At 35.1% G+C, this 20,523-nt stretch overlaps 4 protein-coding genes across 18 annotated transcripts; 2 read left to right on the top strand and 2 right to left on the bottom strand.

The window, feature by feature from the left end:
* Positions 1–1,633: 1,633 nt before the first annotated feature.
* Positions 1,634–6,412, top strand: LOC105638112 (protein phosphatase 2C 50). 6 transcript variants are annotated; one of them, XM_012221846.3, is made up of 6 exons: positions 1,634–1,941; positions 2,463–2,544; positions 2,820–3,746; positions 3,863–4,180; positions 4,281–4,386; positions 5,679–6,412. In XM_012221846.3, the coding sequence occupies exons 3-6, from the start codon at positions 2,865–2,867 to the stop codon at positions 6,011–6,013; spliced, it is 1,641 nt and encodes a 546-aa protein (XP_012077236.1). In that variant the 5' UTR covers positions 1,634–1,941; positions 2,463–2,544; positions 2,820–2,864; the 3' UTR covers positions 6,014–6,412. The 6 variants fall into 6 exon arrangements, with proteins under 6 accessions (XP_012077236.1, XP_012077234.1, XP_012077237.1 ...); XM_012221844.3 differs by having other exon boundaries at positions 1,635–1,941; positions 2,805–3,746; XM_012221848.3 differs by lacking the exon at positions 1,634–1,941 and adding an exon at positions 1,948–2,081.
* Positions 6,413–6,623: 211 nt separating this feature from the next.
* Positions 6,624–12,426, bottom strand: APM1 (aminopeptidase M1). Its single transcript, XM_012221843.3, has 19 exons — positions 12,149–12,426; positions 11,919–12,064; positions 11,713–11,815; positions 11,430–11,616; positions 11,253–11,346; positions 10,941–11,094; positions 10,743–10,847; positions 10,536–10,652; positions 10,339–10,452; positions 9,607–9,789; positions 9,137–9,413; positions 8,931–9,052; positions 8,750–8,847; positions 7,846–8,023; positions 7,652–7,766; positions 7,500–7,567; positions 7,312–7,386; positions 7,066–7,143; positions 6,624–6,927 (listed from the first exon to the last, which is right to left on the bottom strand). Exons 1-19 carry the CDS (start codon positions 12,353–12,355, stop codon positions 6,742–6,744), a joined length of 2,607 nt encoding a protein of 868 aa, XP_012077233.1. The 5' UTR covers positions 12,356–12,426; the 3' UTR covers positions 6,624–6,741.
* A 1,523-nt stretch (positions 12,427–13,949) lies between these two features.
* LOC105638110 (protein phosphatase) lies at positions 13,950–16,271 on the top strand. 10 transcript variants are annotated; one of them, XR_016322087.1, is made up of 5 exons: positions 13,950–14,106; positions 14,257–14,341; positions 14,454–14,610; positions 15,155–15,199; positions 16,007–16,271. XR_016322087.1 is itself a non-coding variant. In XM_089724922.1 (4 exons), exons 1-3 carry the CDS (start codon positions 14,003–14,005, stop codon positions 14,568–14,570), a joined length of 306 nt encoding a protein of 101 aa, XP_089581048.1. In that variant the 5' UTR covers positions 13,950–14,002; the 3' UTR covers positions 14,571–14,610; positions 15,155–16,271. The 10 variants fall into 10 exon arrangements, 3 of the variants coding, with proteins under 3 accessions (XP_089581048.1, XP_089581047.1, XP_089581046.1); XR_016322086.1 differs by having other exon boundaries at positions 15,964–16,271; XR_016322088.1 differs by having other exon boundaries at positions 15,959–16,271.
* Positions 16,272–18,355: 2,084 nt separating this feature from the next.
* Positions 18,356–19,929, bottom strand: LOC110008695 (aminopeptidase M1-A-like). The gene is made up of 4 exons (XM_037636967.2): positions 19,272–19,929; positions 19,063–19,167; positions 18,856–18,971; positions 18,356–18,777 (listed from the first exon to the last, which is right to left on the bottom strand). The coding sequence occupies exons 1-3, from the start codon at positions 19,383–19,385 to the stop codon at positions 18,900–18,902; spliced, it is 291 nt and encodes a 96-aa protein (XP_037492895.1). The 5' UTR covers positions 19,386–19,929; the 3' UTR covers positions 18,356–18,777; positions 18,856–18,899.
* Between the last annotated feature and the right edge of the window lie 594 nt (positions 19,930–20,523).

Raw genomic sequence — 20,523 nt, 5'->3', positions numbered from 1 at the left:
AAATATCTAAGAAGTAACACTACAGTCGTTGCTCAAGTAGCTACTGCTCATGTGTTAAATTATAATTCCCTTGTTGTATTTTGTTATCATTGAAATTTTCCTTTTTCTGATTTATTTAACTTGTCTTCTAAGTTGGATTTGTATTGTTAGTTAATGGATTTGATCATCTTAATATCTCGTACCAACAGGTCTCAGGTGCTCGTACAATTATTAAGCAAGGCTTGCAAATGTCTTCGTACACAATAATTTCATATTAGAAAAAAAAATTTTAATCTATTTTCCCTTGCAATATCAACGCTAAAAAGACTCAATGCTGCTGTCATGATCAACACACAATAATTTCATATTATATTACTCAACACACTCCAAAAAAAAAAAAAAAAAAAAAAAAAAGAAAGAAATTGCTTAGAATATGTAATGTTTTAATCTCAATTATGACTTTCACTTTGAAGAAATCGACAGATCATTATGGATCGAGTTCGGATTAGATTTTGCAACATGCATGTCCGATTCAATAACAAAAGTTATGTTCATCAAATATCTGTTCCGCATTCGATTGAGCCTATGTCATATATCATTTTAATATACTTAAATTCATTAATAAGACCCTACCTTTTATATATATATATATAAAAACAATCGGATTGGCTCGAGTCTAATTGCCCACTCCATCTACAAATGGATTAGGTTTTATTAGCTGAATTGGGATCCAATTGGGTTGAAATGGAGATCGCTACTTCCAATGTATTATATAGTGTTAGGCCTATATATGATAAGTATTGGGCCTAATTCCGCCCAAGCTTGGGCTTAATATTTTGAGGGTAAGCCTTGAAGCCTATATATGTTCTTTAATAAATATATAATACACTTGTTACTGTAGGGCATGGTTGTTTTAATTATCAATGTATTAATATTTTAAAAAAAATACTGTAGTCCAATATTTAACATTATAATCCAAATAAACTAAATATTTTCTATTTTGACAAAAAAATGAAACAACAAACATCTACGGGATAAATATAATTTGGTTCGTTTTCTCTTTTGTAGAGAGTTGAAAAATTTAAATTTAAAGTCCCTCAACTTTGAACATTTAAAAAAAAAAAAAAAAATCTACATGATAACGCCTAAAAATATAAATTTTTTTTAGCTCATAAAAATCTAAAGCTATTAAAATCACACAGAAGCTGACAAGATCTACTAAAGATTCTATTAATATCTTCCTGGACATTGGCCTCCCGTTCTCTTTTAACCTCTGTTTTCAAATTCCAATATCTTAAAAAAAAAAGTTAGCCATTGCTTTATTAGTTTCTTTCTTTCCACCTTTCAATTAAAAAAAAAAAAAAAAAAAAAAACTCAAATGCAATGAACTAAAATTGCCAATATATTAATAACTGAACTTATTTAGAAAAATTACCAATTAAGACTGTCTAAGATCTATAATCATCATTGCTAATATTTCATTAATTAGTTTATCTTCTTTTGTCTTACAAGATTTATTTTATATCCTCAAAAGAAAAGACCTCAGAAAATGATTGAGTTATACTTATGGCTTTATATATTATTAAAATAATAATAATAATAATAGACTCTTTCGAGCATGAGATGCAAAAAGAACAATAACTATGGATTGGAGGAAAAGGAGGAGCATAGGATGGGTGGAGATGCTCCAATAAGCTCTTCTAGATTTGACACCTGTCCATCTCTCTCCCTCACTCACTTTACGTTGTCTTTTTCTCTGCTTGTTTTCAATTCTTTTCTTTTCTTTTCTTTGCCAGAGTTATTATTTTTATACTAATTTTCTTCGCCACTCCCTTTATTGTTCTTCTTCCGAGTCTTCAACGCCCAGATATGATTTATATTTATGTCAAAGGTTAAAAAGGAATCAAAAATAACCATTACTTACTGATCATACTTGAGCTGTTACTAGTTAAGTTTTAAATGGTAAGCAAACCCCTCCATTTCTTTGATTCTTTCTATGATATTTCTATGGTTTTCGGAATTTAATTAGAAATAAAGCAAGAAGATAGAAGGGAGAGGAAAAGGAAAGGAAAGCAAAAAACTTTCTTGAACAGTTGACTCAAGTAGGTTATGGTGACTCCTTTTTTTCTTTTTCTTCTTTTTGGCTCGTCTCTCTTTGTAGATTAATTGCAGTAATTATTAGAGAGACAGAGACTGAGAGGAGAGTTAATTTACGAGAGGTTGATATGGGTTGCTTCAGATCTAGGGAACTTAGAGTAAACATGTGAAAATGAGTGCCATCTTTTTAGGTTTTTTCTTGTGATTCTTGGGATATCAGCTTTCCTGGGTTCTTTTCATGACTCCTTTTACTTTCTCTTTCTTGTGTTTCAAGATAAGGGGTTGGTTTCATATTTAGTTTTTTTTTTTTTTTTTAGAATTTTTTCTTTTTGGATTTAAAGTTGTTTTCCTGTTTTTTTTTTTTTTTTTTTTCCCTCTCACAATAGATGATGGAAGTAGATAGAGAAGAGTCCAGAGATGAAGAAGCTGATAAAGCTTAAGCAGGTGTAGGCCTGTCCATTTATTAAGGTGATAAATTTCCCAAAATGGAAATTTGGGTCCATTCTTGTTGACCAGATCTGACTGTCAATTTCCTTTTCACCACCTTTTAGCTGTTCACCCATATCCTGCATCTTGTAAATTTTGGTTTTGATTTAGTTATATTCAGCTTTCTTTATGCACACTTTTTCTAAAAAGACATGGAAAATTGTTTTCTAAAGCCCTCTATTCTTCACATTCCAAAATCATTCTTGTTAAGAGAACTTGATAATTTAGTTGAATAATGACAGGTTTTATGATTTTAGACGGGTTGGAGGGTAACTTTTCGTACTGCCCAGATAGGGATTTTGATGGAGGAGATGTCTCCGACGGTTGCAGTGCCATTTAGAGTAGGTAACTCAGTCTGTGAAAACCCAACCATTGATACCCATTTGGACATCACTAGGCTTAAGTTTATGGCAGACAGGGCTCGCTTATTATCCAATTCTGTAACTGCTAAGGACAGGGATTCTAATTGTGGTGATTTGGATAATGAAGTTTGTGATGCAACAGTTACAGTTATGGAGGAGGACAAAGGGGGAGGAGAAGGAATCCCTTTGTTGGGTATGATTTCTGAAAATAAAAGCAATGGGGTTGTTAATGATGATGTGATAAGCCGTGAAAGTGAAGATGATTCTTTTTCGTTGGAGGGTGATCCCATTTTTGATAGCTCTTGTTCTCTTTCGGTGGCTAGTGAGACTAGCAGCTTATGTGGAGATGATTTCTTGGGTTTTGAGGCCACCTCTGACATAGGTACTCCAAGTTCTGTGGATATCGGAAAGAGCATTTGCAGTGTTGATGTAATTTCTAATGCCACGCATTTGGTTGAGTCAAATGTTGAGACAGAGGCTGTGGGAGATTCTGTTTCTGTTGCAGTGAGCCTTGAGGAAGAGAATGGAGATGAGTCTGACCTGAAGCCATCTGCAGGTGTATTTCAAATGGCTCTGGAAAGAGAGGTTAGCGGGACTGTCCAACGCAGTGTTTTTGAGGTAGAATATGTACCTCTTTGGGGATTTACATCTATATGTGGAAGGAGACCTGAGATGGAAGATGCATTTGCAACTGTGCCTCAGTTTCTGAAAGTTCCTATCCAAATGCTAATTGGTGACCGGGTCTTTGATGGTATGAGCAAGTATATAACTCACCAAACGGCTCATTTCTTTGGAGTTTATGATGGTCATGGAGGCTCACAGGTAAGATTCCCATCATCTTTGTTGTCTTGTATATTTGTTTCTTACTGTTCAAAAAAATATGCAATTTATTTCTTTCTTCAAATGAATGTCTTGCATGGGTTTGGTGCTTTGTACAGGTGGCAAATTATTGTCGTAACCGTGTCCATTCTGCTTTGATTGAGGAAATAGAATTCGTTAAAGCTGGCCTGAGTGATGGAAGTTTGAAGGACAGTTGCGTAGAGCAGTGGAAAAAAGCATTCACCAATTGTTTTCTTAAGGTAGATGCTGAAGTTGGAGGAAAAGGCACTGCTGAACCAGTTGCCCCTGAAACTGTGGGTTCAACTGCTGTTGTTGCCATTATTTTTTCATCCCACATTGTAGTAGCAAATTGCGGAGACTCAAGAGCTGTTCTATACCGTGGTAAAGAACCTATGGCATTGTCTGTGGATCATAAAGTAAGAGCTCCTCAAAACTCTACAAGCTTGCTTCTTCCGTTGACAATTGACTGGCAAGCTGGTTTTCATTTGTTGTTTCATCTTGTCTATGTTATTCCAGCCAAATCGAGAAGATGAATATGCGAGGATAGAGGCAGCTGGAGGCAAAGTTATACAATGGAATGGGCATCGTGTCTTTGGCGTTCTTGCAATGTCAAGATCCATTGGTATCTGCTTCTTAACCAAGATATTTATTTTCTCATTGTCAAATTCAGCTATGCATAATCAACATCGATCACCAGGATTATTTTTTTTCTGTTATTTTCATGTTCTAGAAGCCTAATCTCAAAGGTGTTAAGTTCAGAATGAGTACATTCACTTTGGGGAAGGACTTAACTTGAGGTGGTATCCAAGGACCATTGAGCCATTGCTGTCTATTCCCCTTTTTGTTTCTACTGCTGAAATTTTGTAGGATGCAGACATAGCAATACTGTTATCCATTAGCTGTCCGTGGAATGACTATAAACTTAAAAATTTTGGTTTGGCATAAGGAATTAGGAAGTCAGAATATGCCTGACCCTTAAAAGATAACTCCTTTGGCTATGCCATCAAAGACAAGTGACAACACAATAAATTCTTGCTCGTACAACTTCCATTGTGGGAAATTTTTTTTTTTCTTACTTGAGGTCTTAGACTATGGGATGTTTGATGTGAAGATGCTAGTACTCATGTTGAACCTCTTGATGTCATTTTGATCTGCTTCTCAATATTGGATGGGTTGATTGGAGCAAAACCGGTATAAGCAATGAAATCAAGATATTAGTTGGATTAAATTCATTTGACGTGCTTTAACCCTAAAATTATCAAGAAATGAAAAATAGTTAAATATGTCTGTAGAGTTTTCTGCAATTTACTTATCCTGGTGCTTCTTAAAATATTTACCTTCTGCATGAAATGAAATTTTTGTGCATTTGGTGAATTGTTAATGATATTATTGTGGACATGTCTTCATAGCAGTAGAAATCTATTCGGAAATGTTTTTAATATGCAGAGGCAGTGTTCATTTTGTGAAAGTGCAAGATGCAATAATGAATCTGCCTTTCTTGTACTGAAGATTGTGCTTATAGAAGAACAAGATGTACGGAAACTCTCAGCCATAGGGTCCATTTTCCCATATAAAATGCCGTTTCTCTGTGTAAAAATTATATTTAAATCGCATATTTCCATTTCCATTTCCGTGCAAATAGTAGAAAATTCTCAATACATGAAGCTACTAAAGCTTGTATGCCATGACATAGGGTTGGTTGTTCTGATATTCATCTGTGTAAACAGTGAAAAGATTGCCATGCACCATTCCTATGCGGAATGTGTGCTTGTGGTTTGAGAAATGTTTTCTTTGTGAAGTTAGCTGCAGCTCACTTCTTTGCTGCGGGCAGAAATGTTAATGCTATCTGTGATTGCAACTACTGAAGTAGATCATATAAACTACACTTTTGAAACCTTACCTGGATGGATGCAGGTGATAGATATTTGAAACCATGGATAATTCCAGAACCAGAAGTGAAGTTTATCCCTCGGGCGAAAGAAGATGAATGCCTTATTCTAGCTAGTGATGGTTTATGGGATGTAATGTCGAATGAAGAGGCATGTGATCTTGCTCGGAGACGAATACTTGTGTGGTACAAAAAGAATGGTTCTGCGTTTCCCATGTCAAGGGGTGAAGGAATTGATCCTGCAGCTCAAGCAGCAGCGGAGTACCTCGCAAACCGAGCTCTTCAAAAGGGAAGCAAGGACAACATCACCGTCATCGTGGTGGATCTGAAAGCTCAAAGGAAGCTAAAGAACAAAACGTGACAGTTGCTTTCTATTTTTCTTGCAGCTTTTTGAATTTGTTAAAGACCTTCCGGAGGGTATAATAGAGTTATGCCCATCTGTTTTTCACATGGGCGTTATGGCCACTTGTATGTACTGTGGAAAGTGGCGCCATTCTCCAACTCTCATTCATTGATTTGAAGAGTTCATTCATACATCGTCATGCCTATGTAAATGTTTTTAGCTATTTGTTTTAGGGATTAGTAGATTGTGACAGTTCCACTCTTCTACCATGCTTCGACATTATGGGCAAGTTGTATTCATTATATGCCTCCGAGTTAACACAAAAAAGAGGCTCTGAGAGGTATTTACTTCCAATTATTTCAATTGCCTTTTGTTATTGTAAATGAAATAGCAAGCCGCTTGTTTTATTGTTTGTAACATTTACAGCTTATGTAAATTACCTTGCACATGCAATTATGCCAATAGATACACTACAGCACAGTAAGGATAATCTAATAATAGATTAGAACAGAGATGATTAAATGGGCAAAGCTTAACGGCGTTGTTAGCTCTAGGGTTACACATCTACAAACAAGGTTGAGATTAAAAGAAGAGGAAGGGGGAAGGGGCATTAAAACAGTGAACCATGTGGAACAAGCTTAAGGTCCAGAAATATATCCATTGTGATCAAGGGTTGCCAATGGCATTCACATTCACACGCAATGTTCTTATTTTTTGCAAATTGTTACAAGAACTTGAGAAATTCCTTAGTATTTCCTGTATGCCAATTCCTTCACAGCCTCCGGAAGTTGCTTCTCATTCTGAACACTCTGAACCCACTTTGCGTTAATGTTGACCCTCTCAATACTCTGCTTCAAGGTTCTAGCAATTGCAGGCTTAGTGCGGGTTGCAAAGAACTCTTCCACTTCCTTAGCCTTCTCAAATGAAGCAAACTGTAAAAATTGAACAATGTCGAGGAAATTTAACCATATATCTAATGTTATTTGCAGTATACCATATTATTTGGAAAACCAAAAGCAGAAATTAGAAACTGAAGAAACCAATAACAGAGCAGAGGAAGGAGGCCAAACCGGTGAGATAATGGCACTGACAAAGCGAGTTATTAAAAACCCAGCACCCCAGGTTTTTGAAATGTGCTCCCAGTTATCCTGTATTTCCAAAATTTAAAGTGTTAAAACTTTTTTCCCTCGTTTAACTTAACCATTAAACGATTAAAAGAAACAAGCAAAGTACTGACAAAACTAGAACTCATCATGAGCAACTTTGAGGACAATGTCTTCATGATTTCAAAGAGACTAGCAGGATTAGATTATTACCTTCAACCATGTCCAAGCTGTTTCCCGCCCTTCCTTGCAGACATTAAGTCCAAAGACAGCATCTTGACTGCGAACCTAAATGGAGTAAGAAATAACTTAGGATCATGTAGATGAAAGACACTTTTGGCCCTTAATCTAAATATTAACTTTCATATCATTAAGGTGAATCTACAAAACCCAAGACCTACCTCAGAGGACAACACAAAGTTGAGAACTTCAAGAACTATGCTGGGATCCGGACAAGATGCCAAAGAACCTGAAAAGTATTGGATGAATAATTACCAGACACTCATCAATTCATATATCTATTCTACGACATTTTCACATGAGTCATCAGTACCCAGAATGCGTGTTTTCTCTTGGCTTAGATCAGTCTCTCTATAGACTCTTAGAAGAGATTCATAATCTGATCTATTTGATGCACTAACTCTCTGCATTACTGCCACATATGCTGCCTGAAACCGTTGTCCATAACATTAATGAGTTGTAATTAGATGAACAGTGACTTTTAATACATATATGATGCTTAGTAACCTTTCTTATATCAGGTGGAAGGAGTAGAGTATTTCTGTCTTCTACAAAAGCATGAAATCTCCTACTTGCTTCATCTAGTGTTGGACCATGTCCAAAAACAGCAAGGGCAGTCAAAAGTTCTCCCCTCAACATTGCATCAAGATGGCTTTCACCTTGTTTAGGATCCCAACCAAGTTTCCTGAAATTCAAACATTTGAAAAAGTTGGAAGACAAAAGTACAAAATCAGAGAGAACATCATGTTGCTTAAAGAAAGTAAACAAGCATTCAATTTGCACTAGAATTAAGAAAATTAAGATTCTTGCTCTTTCGGCTTGCATATATCTCCGTACTCGTGAATGTCTGGAATAACTAAATATTTTCATTCCATCAGGTCAGAGTACCTTCCACCTGAAACTCACTGGCAATTTTTAGGCCCTTTGTAATTTAGTTATTTACTAAAATCCCAGTGGAAGATTTGGAAGAAGATATAATTGGAGGACATTAACTACATTCAATGATTCATAAATATGTGATTAAAAAATACCTTAAACCTGTGAGTTCAGTCATATAACCCAACAAAAAATATAGAGCATTATAGCTGTGCACACCCTTCTCCTGTGAGCAACTTAAATGCAATGGATGCCAACTTTATAGGGATGGTGTTTTCTGTACAGAACTCAGAAAAGAGTTCAGAGTAACTCGTCCAAGAAAAGAATAGAAATTTACAGATTGCATTTTTAGCATGATATTTGCATTTTTTTGAAAAACAATTTTACTAGGTTATCACTTACCATCATGCAAGATTCTAAAATGCAAGAAATGTTTATGTTCTACTTAAAGTTGCAGTGAATCCATGAACTACTATATTATCATGTTTATGAATAAAATCAGCATCTTCTAAAAACTTTAATCAAAATCACTTACTCTGCAGAATACTGGAAAAGGTTAATAAAAAATTGGTTAATGTGCTCCAATAATTCAGGGGTTGCATCTGATACAATCCTTGTAACTTTATAAGTTATCTGTGAAAAGAAGAACAAATAATTAGAAGATTAATGGAATAACTGAAACAAAAGCTTGAATTTGATACAGAGATGAACATTACACTAATCAAGTTAGACAGCACAGTATACTCAAGTTCGTCCCTGTAAGCTCCCATCAAAGTAAGCAAAGATGTCAAGGATTGGTGACGAGCCATAGAAAGCGCAAATGTATCATCCAAAATACCTTTCAGAAGTACAACTAGATGTTAGCTACAATTTTTTAAAACCAAAGAAAAAAGTACAAGTGATGCAAGTCAAGTGACCCCACCAAATCTGTCTGTTTCTGTCAGGTACTTCTTCTCTATCGCATATCTAAGTCTAGCTGCAAGCTCTTCATCATATTTCACCCTATAGAAACCAGTCTGATTCACATTAATTTTTACCCAAGAACTATTTATCTCCACAAGGCCGGATTCCTTTGCATCAAGAGTTTCAGATTTTGTTTGCAATAAAAAATTCTTGCATGCATCATACGAACCACAGCATAAAGTTATTGGAACAATCCATTGCCCATCTCCATGGGAAGCACTAGACAAGAATTGTACCTGCCATATATTACATTCAGTTGTAAGAGTAAAATAACTTGTCTCATGAAACTGAAACTTGTATAAATGTCAGATACCACAATACCTTTAAGAAAAGGATGTAATCTCAAAGTTCAAATGGATTATAGATGAAGCATTTAAAAAAAAAAAAAAAAGCATAATAAAGGGTAAGACACCAGAAGAGAAAGAAGACCTGCTCAAATTCCAATTTATGATCTTTGAGTTTGACAGATACAACAGGGTACCCCTTTTGCCTAGTCCATGAATTCATCAACTTATTCACAGGCTCACCAGATCCCTCCTCAAGGGCAGCCCACAAATCTTCTGTCTTCGCATTCGAGTAAGCATATTTTTTAATGTATGAAGCAAGAGACCTCTGATAGCATACATAGGCAAAGTGTCACAAACTGTGTTAACTTTCACAAGGAACAAGTTCTTGAATTTTTAAAGTAACAAAAAAAGAGGATTAAGAGATAGCAGATCAGAAACCTCTCAAATGAGCAAGAAGAAGACATACTATACAACAACAACAACTAAAACTTAGTCCCAAAATCGGTTGGGATTGGCTATATAAATCATTTGTTTCCAATTTCCGCTCTAATCAAATTAATAACAATGCAAACCAAAGTATAATTTGGAAAAAATTTTGAAATACTTTTTGTAGGGAAAAAAAATTTTTGAAAGCGGAAAAACTTTTTTGAAGACATACTACAAACTCACAATTTCTCAGCATGAAGACTATGTATGTCAGCTTATGCATGGATTTAGTTATTAAATAAGAGATCACATGACTTCTTAATCAGATAATTAGAAATATGGTTGATTAGAAAGGCAAAACAAAGGAAAATGATATAAGCACTCTTCTAAGCAAGGTCTAGCTTCAATAAAGAAGAAGCTTTGACTTGCAAGACATTAGAGCACTAACTTGAAAGGGTTCAGCACCAAGATAGCTTTGCAGCATTCGAATGACAGAAGCACCTTTTCTATAGCTTATTGCATCAAAGATCTCATCAATCTCACTAGCATGATTTATATCCACCTGCAAAGAAAATGTTATTGGAATATAAAATACTTCATTACTTACATAAGACTAAAAAAGAAACCTAAACTGAGTTCATTTACCTCAATGGGGTGGGATTCCTCAAGGCCATCAAGTCTAAGACCTTCAGTAGTTTCATCAAGAAACTGAGTCCATATCTTCCATTCTGGAAACAAGTGATCGGCAGATAGATAGCTCACCTGCACGAATAAAAATAAATAATCTATTAATTATGTATTAAACGAAAGGTACTGCAGAGCGCAAATACACCTGAGAGTCAAAGAACATACCCAGGTAGCAAAACCCTCATTAAGCCACAAATGAGTCCACCATTCCATTGTCACGAGATTGCCAAACCACTGATGAGCCAGCTCATGAGCAACAACAGTAGCAACCTTAAAAGCAGCCCCAGAAACAATTAGTAATGCCAAATCTACATTTGCAAAAGTCAACCGGGGTGGAAATTAGAAATTATGAAATGCAAATACCCTCTGTTTGTTGGCAGCAGCAGAATGTTTCTCATCAAAAAGCAAGGCTGTCTCACGATATGTAACTAAGCCGTAATTCTCCATGGCCCCAGCAGCAAAGTCGGGAATTGCAATCATATCCAACTTGGGAAGAGGATATTGAACAGCAAAATATCTGCAAAACTTATCTTAGTTATTTGATAATAAATGTCAAACAAAATTGGATAATAGCTTAATACTAATAATGGGCATTGATTTATATCTATCTCTTCAAACTGGAAGACTCTGGAAAATGATCAGAATATTGGGGAACAACGTGATGATAAAACATACTCTTTATATAATTCAAGCGTCTTCACAGCAACATGCAATGCAAAATTCCCTTGATGTGCCTTTCCAACTTGACAATACACTCGAACTTTGATCCCTGCATAGATTTGCAATACTACAACATGAAGAAAAAGGGTTGTACCATCACCAACAAACAACTGAATCAAAGTACAATTGTACCATCAGATGTGTGATCTTCAACATAATCAAACAAACCAACGACAATTGCCACCAAATATGTAGACATGATAGGTGTTTCCTGGTAGGAAACTTTCTTCAGAGGTCCATCCACTTTCTCCTCAAGAACTGGCATATTGGAAAGAGCTACCAATTCAGATGGCACATCTAGAGTGATCTTGAATTTAGCCTGCACCACCAACACTCATTTGGTCAACAGAGTTACATTTATAAATAAAAAGAAGCAGAAAAAGCACGTGACTGATACAAAAGCGATAAGAGAGACCTTGCAAGCAGGCTCGTCCCAACATGGAAAGCATCTCCTAGCATCAGCAGGCTCAAACTGAGTAACTGCCATATTCTTCTTCTCCCCGTTATGCTCATAAGTACTGAACGGAACCAGCCAAAAAAGAAAAATTGAAACTTGAATGAAACACAAAAAAATTTTTTAAATTAAACTTTCAGGACTCGAGAATTTAATAGTTAGAATACCTTCTATAAAATCCCTTCATTTTGTCGTTCAAAACTCCGTCGAACTCAATCGCGAGAACTCCCAAACCAATGGGAAGTGTGTCATCGAATTCCAACACCAGTATCTCATCGGCTTCCACCAAATCAACTTTCACGGGCTTAAACACCTGGTTTACAATGGCAGCTAATTTCAACTGACAGAAATTTCGAATATTAACAAAAAGAAGTAACATGGTTAGATCAGAAAATACCTTAGAGGAGGTGAAGCAGACGGAGCCGGGCTTGACAGAGAGGTCAGCAGCGTTTAGGACAATGAATTTGGTAGCAGTGACGATGTCAAGGTCGATAGAGACAGTGCCGGCGAATGTGCAGGCAGAGAGGTCCGGTTTCAGCCGGATATCGTATCGTTTAGGGGCAGCGAATTTAGGGAGGCGAGGCTGACCTTTGAACTGATCCATTTTTAGCTTGAAGTTCACGAATTAGTGTTGGGACTGAGATCGGATGGTTTAGGAGTGAAGAGATGAGCGAGAAATGAGAATTTATAGAGATGGTGTATCTGCACGGCGCCGTTTCATGGGTAAGTTGACTGTAGAACGTTCTTGTCGCTTAATGGAATTTTAGAGGAAAATACTTTCTTTGGTTTTTTTTTATTATTAGAGGAAATAATCCACAACAAAATTCAATTTTTTAAGTCCTCATAATTTCTTCATTAAATCCTTTTTTTTTTTTCAATTACATAATTCATAATATAAAAATAAATTTTGACCGGGGTAAGTACGGATCCATGTAGAAGGTGAAAACATTCAGAATAATGTTCAATTTGGTAATCAAATTTAAAACAAGTTTGATATAATTTTAATATAAAATAGTTCATTTTAGTTTACATTTCTTTTTTCATTATAAGTTTTTTTTAATATCTTTTTTTCATTATAAGTTAAAGAGTGGCTGCTAATCTAATTTATATTGAAATCCAATTAAAACTAGTAATTAATATGACCAAAATTATGATGTTTAATTTTGATTGCAGTTTTAAAGTTTATCAGTCGAAAATCGCTCATTTAGGAAATTTTCAAGTATACATATTTTATTTACACATTAAATGATCATTTCGAAATTAATAATACATTTTTTATATATTTCAATATTCATATTTTACATGAAAAAAAAAAAACATTTCTTTTCCCCGTCAGTGTTATTAAAAATTACATTACTTATTAATTTTGTTTGATTAATTTCATTGTTTTATTTGCTTCAATCACCTTAATTTGGGAACAAATAGTTTGAAAGCATTTAAATGATTTTAACAAGTGAGATAAAGAATATTTAGCCCAAAAATTAATTTAGTGGAGAATAAAATTATTCATAATGAATAAAGAATATATAGAATAAAAATTATTCATAATGCTTCAATCATATTTTAGAATAAGAATATATATATATATATATTGAAAATCACTTAATTTTTTTTTTTTAAAGAATCACAAGTGTTTTTTTTATCATATAGTGTACAAATTTTTAACTCTCTCAATAAATATATTTTATTTTTATTTAAATTTATACTTTTATTTATTTATTTTTTTTAGTATCGGGGAAATTTTTAAATTAAAAGGAAATGAGGTAAAAAAATTAATCTTCGAGTAGGAGGTGAAGACATTCTAGAGTTCCACATGCAATTATATTAATTAATGCTAATTCATTTGAAAAATTATATTATCTTTAACACGAAATAATCAATTTGGATTTCCTTTACCATTAAAAGCAATAAGTGGCCATTAATTTTACCCCAATAAAAATCAGATTGGAATTGGATTAGGAGCTTTAATTTCAATTCAGTGACACTTTTTAGACAGAATAATTAATTAATGTATTTATCAAACAAGAGAAACGAAAATTGTAATTATATCAAACTTGAGGGACTAAACATTTAGTTACCAAGAAAACGACATCGTGCTTCTTTGGGAGCAACTGTACGGGCTGGGCTGAAGCCCATTTAATTCTCTATCCATTTTATTTTATAATAAAAAAAAAGAGAGTTTTAGACGTAAATTAAATTGGCGCGACGGCGCAAAATCAACGACAATAGCGAGACAAAAGGAAAATGCGGGATGGGTTTTACTAGGAAAGACAAAAAGACTTCCTCTTCTTCTTCTTCTTCTTCAACATCGCCCTGTGCTCAGCTAAGAGCTGCTTATCATAATTGCTTCAACAGGTCAGTCTCCTCGCTTTATTCTTTACCTAGTGTCGGGATCTTTCAATTTATTTCCAAAAAAAAAAAAGAAAGAGAACTTTCCTTAAAACCCCTCTTAAACTCTAACGCTTGCTTTTTCTCTGAAATACCATATTTGTGTTATTTGTAAAGGTGGTATTCAGAGAGTTTTGTGAAGGGTCAATGGAGCAAAGAGGAATGTGTTTCTGAGTGGGAAAAATACAGAGCTTGCCTATCTGTATCTTTCTTCCGTTCCTTTTCTTCATTTTGTTATTTTATTAATTCTTAGAAATTAGATAAACTTTCGTTTTTGTTTTATATTTTTATATCTTCTTTCATGTTTTTAACAGGATCATTTGGAGGATAAGCAACTGAGTCGGTTCTTGGAAGCTGAAATCCTCCCGGTTGATTTGGGAAACGGTGGCGGTGGCGGTGGCGGTGGCGGTGGCGTTAGCGTTTCCCAGTGACTTTCTCTGTTTTATCTTTAAATAATAATCTAGAAGACAAGTTAAGGTTGACTGCTTTGGCTTTTCTGAATTTATTGCTTTAATGGTTTTATTGATGGTAACATAAGAAATTAGGGTTTTATTGTTCTTCCAAAACTATGTTTTTAATTGTTATTGATCTTGTACTTGTAAGAATGAAGGATGTCATATGTGGATGCTGGGTGAGAGTGAGATTACTAATTAATATATGTATGTGAGTGGGACAGAATTACTACTTTATCAAAAGTATATGTAGATATATTGTTACAGTTGCAGAGTCGGTAAACTTGATTTGAAACTAGTAATATTGTTCGGCCCTGCCTGCCTGAGCTAAACAGCAGTGATGGCATTAAGAAAAAATTTTGATAAGCCTTGTGATCCCAAAGGGAAGTTTATTGACACAAGGCACGGGTTGAATGATATTATTTAGTTAAGACACTGGTAAATGCATAATGCTCTATGTTCAATAAGTCCAAGTTCACTACTTGAATGTTTTAGTCAAATTTTGGTTTTGTATGGTTTTCTTTCTCATAGATTTGTTTTTGACTATAATGCTGCTACTGCAGAGGATTGTTTTAGGATGAATGGAGGCTAGAAGTTGTAAGCTAAAGGTACATAACTTTACCCCATTCTAAAATTCTGTTATTGATCATTCTTGTTTTTCCTTTCATAATACGGTTAAATGTGGCACTTAACCATGTGTCTTTTGAGATGTTCTTATGGAATGACTATTCAACATTACCTTGGATCTTCTTTCTTTTCTTTCTTCTTCTTGTACTTTCTCAGTATCTACCTATAAAAGTTGAAAGGCACTTGAGGTCTTCAATAACGTCTATACCAAAATCTTTAAGTAATATCAGCTGGTTGGAAGGAATATGTTACATCTAGGATACATGTTACTGTTTTGAATGCTGCAATTCCATGGTTTAATAGCGACTCTCATAAAAAAAAATATCGTACTAGAATCAATTCCACCCCCAACCTGCTTTTGTGCCCTGAATCAAAAAATGTCGCCAAGGTATATTTGGTTAGCTGATGCAGGCTTTCTCTGCTACAAAAATTGAAGCTGAGTAGCCAAATTGCCATGTCTTAATCCTTATACCAATAGAATCTCTAGATGTCATGGGAGTGTAAGAACATGGAGCAAGAGGTGCCTTACTTGGTGCATAAAATTGTAGCTGAAGAAATGTTTGAGAATTGATGATTAGTATAGATCAGCTGCCTCAGGACAATATATTGCACTTGCAGTTTCACTTGCTGTCATTTCCCCCATTAAGTCTAATTGTCTGCAATATACTGAATTAAATGTACTTGCTCATAAATCATCATGTTGACATTTGTTTCCCGATAACTACCGTATGCTTGCTTAGTGCAGTGGAGGATTTATCTGAACAACCTCTGGTTCTGGTTTTGTTCAGTGATTTGGACTGTCGGAAAGGATCCTGCAGTTTATTTTTCCAGCTAGGTACAGTTGAATTGCTTCATAGGTTGTATGACTGAGGTTATTGGTGCTGGAAATTCTGATGCACCGTTGTTGAAGAATTTTATTCAATATTTGTTTATTACTGTTATGAATTTTGATTTGGAGATAAAAGCGTATTGCCTCCAACAGTTCAACTCTGTTCTAGGAACCCCATAACCGTTATTTTTATTATACATACAATCGTGTATCACATTGACAAATTTGACTATCACTAGTGTTTATCTTTGTTTACTTAAATCAAAATAATCGTACTGTTAAAACTAGCAAAAAAAAAACCCAACATAGGTCTTCAACATAAAAAAGAATGCAACATAAAAAAGAGTGCATTTAACATTAACGGTCATTTTACATTTCATTTTAACAGTAATGACAGTTAAAATTTTACTATTATTTTCAAACCCTCCCAACTTTAACTCTATCCCGTGGGACTGAAATGATTATAAAACCAGTCCATTACTACAAGGCTAGGATAGATGGTGCTCATAGGCTGACTCCTACAGTAAAGAAAAGAGCAGGTTCCTTTCGTCAGCACGCTTCCTCTAGCTATAATAGGAAAAAAGATGGATTACACTAGTTTATGAAAAGAGCTCTCTATATACACCGACATTAATCAAGTAATTGCTATCGGTCTTCTGCTATCAACTGGAATAAACAATTAAATTAAATAGAGTAATAGTTTGTTGATTTGTAATAAACACAAGATTCAAATTAAAACAATGAACAATGTGGAACAAGCATAAGGTCCAGAATATGTCCATTTGTACATGGGTTGCCCATGGCATCTACAGTCACACAGTGTTCTTATTTTTTGCAAATTGTCACAAGCATTTGAGAAATTTCTTAAAGGAAAATGCATCCCTAGTATTTCCTGTTTGCAAATTCCTTCACAGCCTCCGGAAGTTGCTTCTCATTCTGAGCACAGTGAACCCACGCTGCGTTAATTTTGACCCTCACAATACTCTGCTTCACGGTTCTAGCAATTGCAGGCTTAGTGCGGCTTGCAAAGAACTCTTCCACTTCCTTAGTCTTCTCAAATAGAAGCTAACTGTAAAAATCAAACAAAGTCGAAAGGCAAAAGTACTAAATCAGAAAGAACATCATGTTGCAGAAAGAAAATGTAAAAGCATGCAATTTGCATTAGAACTGAGAAAATTCAAATTGTTGCTCTCTTGACTTGCATAAAATCAGCATCTTCAAAAAACTTCAATTAAAACCACTTACTCCACAGTGTAGTGGAAGAGGTTAATAAAAAATTGGTTAATGTCCTCCAATAATTCAGGGGTTGCATCTCCTACAATACGTGTAACTTTATAACTTATCTGTGAGAAGAAGAACATATGATTAGAAGATTAATTGAACAACTGAAAGAAAAGTTTGAATTCGATACAGGGATAAAGATTACATTAATCAACTTGGACAGAGCAACATACTCAAGTTCTTCGCTGTAAGCTTCCATCAGAGTAAGCGAAGACGTCAAAGATTGGTGACCAGCCATAGAAAGGGCAAAAGTATCATCCAAAATACCTTTCAGAAGTACAACTAGATGTTAGCTTCAATTTTTTAAAACCAAAGATAAAACGTTCAAATTGGTGCAAGTCGAGTGACCCAAACAAATCTGTCTGTTTCTGCCAGGTACTTCTTCTCTATGGCATATCTAAGTCTAGCCGCAAGCTCTTCATCATATTTCACCCAATAGAAACCAGTCTGATTCACATTAATTTTTATCCAAGAACTGTTTATCTATACAAGGCCGGATTCCTTCGCATTGAGAGTTTCAGATTTTGTTTGCAATAAGAAATTCTTGCGTGCATCGTATGCACGACAGCATAAAGCTATTGGGACAATCCATTGCCCATCTCCATGGGAACCACTTGACAAGAATTGTGTCTGCCAGTTATTACATTCAGTTGTAAGTGTAAAGTAATTAACTTGTATCAGGAAACTGAAACTTGTAAAAGTGTCAGAAATCGCTACACCTTTACGTTAAAGGATGCAATTTTGAAGTTCAAATGGTTCATAGATTAAGCGTTGAAAAAAAAAGAAGATGAAAGACATGCAGCAGAATCAAGACCTGTTCAAATTCCAAATTCTGATCTTTGAGTTTGACAGAAACAACAGGGTACCCCTTTTACCTTGTCCATGAATTCATCAACTTATTCACAGGCTCGCCAGATCCCTCCTCAAGGGCAGCCCACAAGTCTTCTGTCTTTGCATTCAAGTAAGCACATTTTTTTTATGTATGAAGCAAGAGACCTCTGATGGCATAAATAGGCAAGCGTAAGAAGCCTATTAACTTCATTAGAAGTAATGAATTTGTAAAGTAACAAAAAAGAGGATTAAGATATAACAGATCAGAAACATCTCAAATGATCATTTACAAGACGCATACTATAATCTCACAATTCCTCAACGATAACATGTACGCATATACTTAGATTTAGTTATTAAATGAGAGATCTCATCACTTCTTAATCACATAATCTGAAAGATGGTTGTTAGAAAAGCAAAACAATGGAAGATGATAGAAGCACTCTTCTAAGTAAGGTTTAGCCTCAACGAAGAAGCTGACTTGCAAGACTCCAAAGCACTAACCTGAAAAGGTTCAGCACCAAGATAGCTTGCCAGCATTCGAATGACAGAGGCACCTTTGTTATAGCTTATTGCATCAAAAATCTCATGAAGCTCACTAGCATGCTTTATCTCCACCTGCGACGAAAATGTTATCGGAACATAAAATGCTTGACTACTTTGTACTGAAACGAAACTTAAGCTGGGTCTATCTACCTCAATGGGGTGGGATTTCTCAAGGGCATCGAGTCTAAGTCCTTCTACAGTTTCATCAAGAAACTGAGTCCATAACTTCCATTCTGGAAACAAGTTACAGCAGCTAGATAGCTCACCTGGACGAATAAAACCAACGAGTTAGTGATGATGTATTAAATGAAATGTACTGCATCAAGCGTAAATAGACATGAAAGTCTAAGAACATACCCAAGAGGCAAAACCCTCATTAAGCCATAAATGAGTCCACCATTCCATTGTTACGAGATCGCCAAACCACTGATGAGCCAGCTCATGAGCAACAACAATAGCAACCTTAAAAGCAGCCAAAAGAAATATTAGCGATGCCGTATCCACAGTAACAAAAGTCAAAAGTGGTGGCCAAAAACTAGTACTTAGGATTTAGGAAATGCACATACCATCTGTTTGTTATAAGCATCAGAATGCTTATCATCAAAAAGCAAGGCTGCCTTACGATATGTAACTAAGCCGTAATTCTCCATGGCCCTAAAGGAGTCAGGAATTGCAATCATATCCAACTTAGGAAGAGGATATTTAACAGAAAAATATCTAAAGAACTTATCTTAGTTATTTGAAGTAAGTGTCAAATAAAACTGCATAAGAGTTTATACTAATAATGAGTATTGATTTATAACTATCTCTTCAAACTGGAAGACTCTGCCAAATGATCAATACATTAAGGAACCAAGTGATGATAAAACATACTCTTTATATATTTCAAGCGACTTCACAGTGTTAGGGCCCGGCAATAAAATTACGAGAATAATAACACAGCGGAAAAATAGAAATACGACACACATATATTTAAGTGGTTCACCCTTTAACTGTTTAGGACTATGTCCAAAGGGACAAAAAACCGAATATTTCTTCCACTATTAAAAATAGTATGCTTACAAAGAGAGTAATACAAAAAATAGTGGCGCTCAAAAGTGTTTTCCAAAAACACTCCAAATTATCCTCACTATTTTCTCTTCCCTAATTTTAGAACAAAGTTCTAAAATTTTGATTTACTCTCTAAACACTCTCTCTTTTTCTTTTGCTGTGGTGTCTTGAAGCTCTAGCACCATCTCCTATTTATAGGAGAGGTGGACGTGTTAATCACGCATCTACCGAAAAACAGATCACCTACTGAAAAATATATATATATATATATATTTTATTTCAAATGTGGATCCCATTGAGTGGGCACCGCACAACAAATCTCCCCCTGCACACTCAAGTGGGGACGTTAGCCATACCGGCTATCTTTCTGCAAGTGACAAGTTTCTCCGTAGGTAAAGCTTTAGTCATCATATCAGCGCCATTATTATCAGTGTGAATCTTTTTAATCTGAAATAACTTCATCTCCAGCGCATCACGTATCCAATGATACCTCACATCAATGTGCTTTGACCTTGAATGAAAGGTCGAATTCTTGCTGAGATGTATCGCGCTTTGACTATCACATAGCAGAATGTACTTCTCTTGTTCTACACCCAATTCTTGTAGGAATTTCTTCATCCACAAGAGTTCTTTGCTAGCTTCTGTAATGGCGATATATTCCGCCTCAGTGGATGAGAGTGCAACACATTTTTGTAATTTCGATTGCCAAGAAACTGCTGCTCTTGCAAAGGTCATCAGATATCCAGAAGTTGATTTGCGCGAATCAAC

This window comes from Jatropha curcas, chromosome 8, assembly GCF_041381405.1.
Source record: "Jatropha curcas cultivar XTBG-Jc1 chromosome 8, XTBG_Jcur_1.0, whole genome shotgun sequence".
In the NCBI taxonomy this organism is placed as follows: Eukaryota; Viridiplantae; Streptophyta; class Magnoliopsida; order Malpighiales; family Euphorbiaceae; genus Jatropha; species Jatropha curcas.
Note: the sequence above shows the minus strand (reverse complement) of the source record. Positions and strands in the feature narration are given on the sequence as shown.

Coding starts and splice junctions, on each gene's coding strand:
- LOC105638112 (XM_012221846.3), top strand. CDS start 2,865: ATGGAGGAGATGTCTCCGACGGTTGCAGTGCCATTTAGAGTAGGTAAC. Junction 3,747..3,862: donor ATGGTCATGGAGGCTCACAG/GTAAGATTCCCA, acceptor TGCTTTGTACAG/GTGGCAAATTATTGTCGTAA. Junction 4,387..5,678: donor TGCAATGTCAAGATCCATTG/GTATCTGCTTCT, acceptor GGATGGATGCAG/GTGATAGATATTTGAAACCA.
- APM1 (XM_012221843.3), bottom strand. CDS start 12,355: ATGGATCAGTTCAAAGGTCAGCCTCGCCTCCCTAAATTCGCTGCCCCT. Junction 11,347..11,429: donor TGAAGATCACACATCTGATG/GTACAATTGTAC, acceptor AAATCTATGCAG/GGATCAAAGTTCGAGTGTAT. Junction 8,848..8,930: donor TGCTGTCTAACTTGATTAGT/GTAATGTTCATC, acceptor TTCTTTTCACAG/ATAACTTATAAAGTTACAAG.
- LOC105638110 (XM_089724922.1), top strand. CDS start 14,003: ATGGGTTTTACTAGGAAAGACAAAAAGACTTCCTCTTCTTCTTCTTCT. Junction 14,107..14,256: donor TATCATAATTGCTTCAACAG/GTCAGTCTCCTC, acceptor TTATTTGTAAAG/GTGGTATTCAGAGAGTTTTG. Junction 14,342..14,453: donor AATACAGAGCTTGCCTATCT/GTATCTTTCTTC, acceptor TGTTTTTAACAG/GATCATTTGGAGGATAAGCA.
- LOC110008695 (XM_037636967.2), bottom strand. CDS start 19,385: ATGATTGCAATTCCTGACTCCTTTAGGGCCATGGAGAATTACGGCTTA. Junction 19,168..19,271: donor ATGCTTATAACAAACAGATG/GTATGTGCATTT, acceptor GCTGCTTTTAAG/GTTGCTATTGTTGTTGCTCA. Junction 18,972..19,062: donor ATGAGGGTTTTGCCTCTTGG/GTATGTTCTTAG, acceptor TTATTCGTCCAG/GTGAGCTATCTAGCTGCTGT.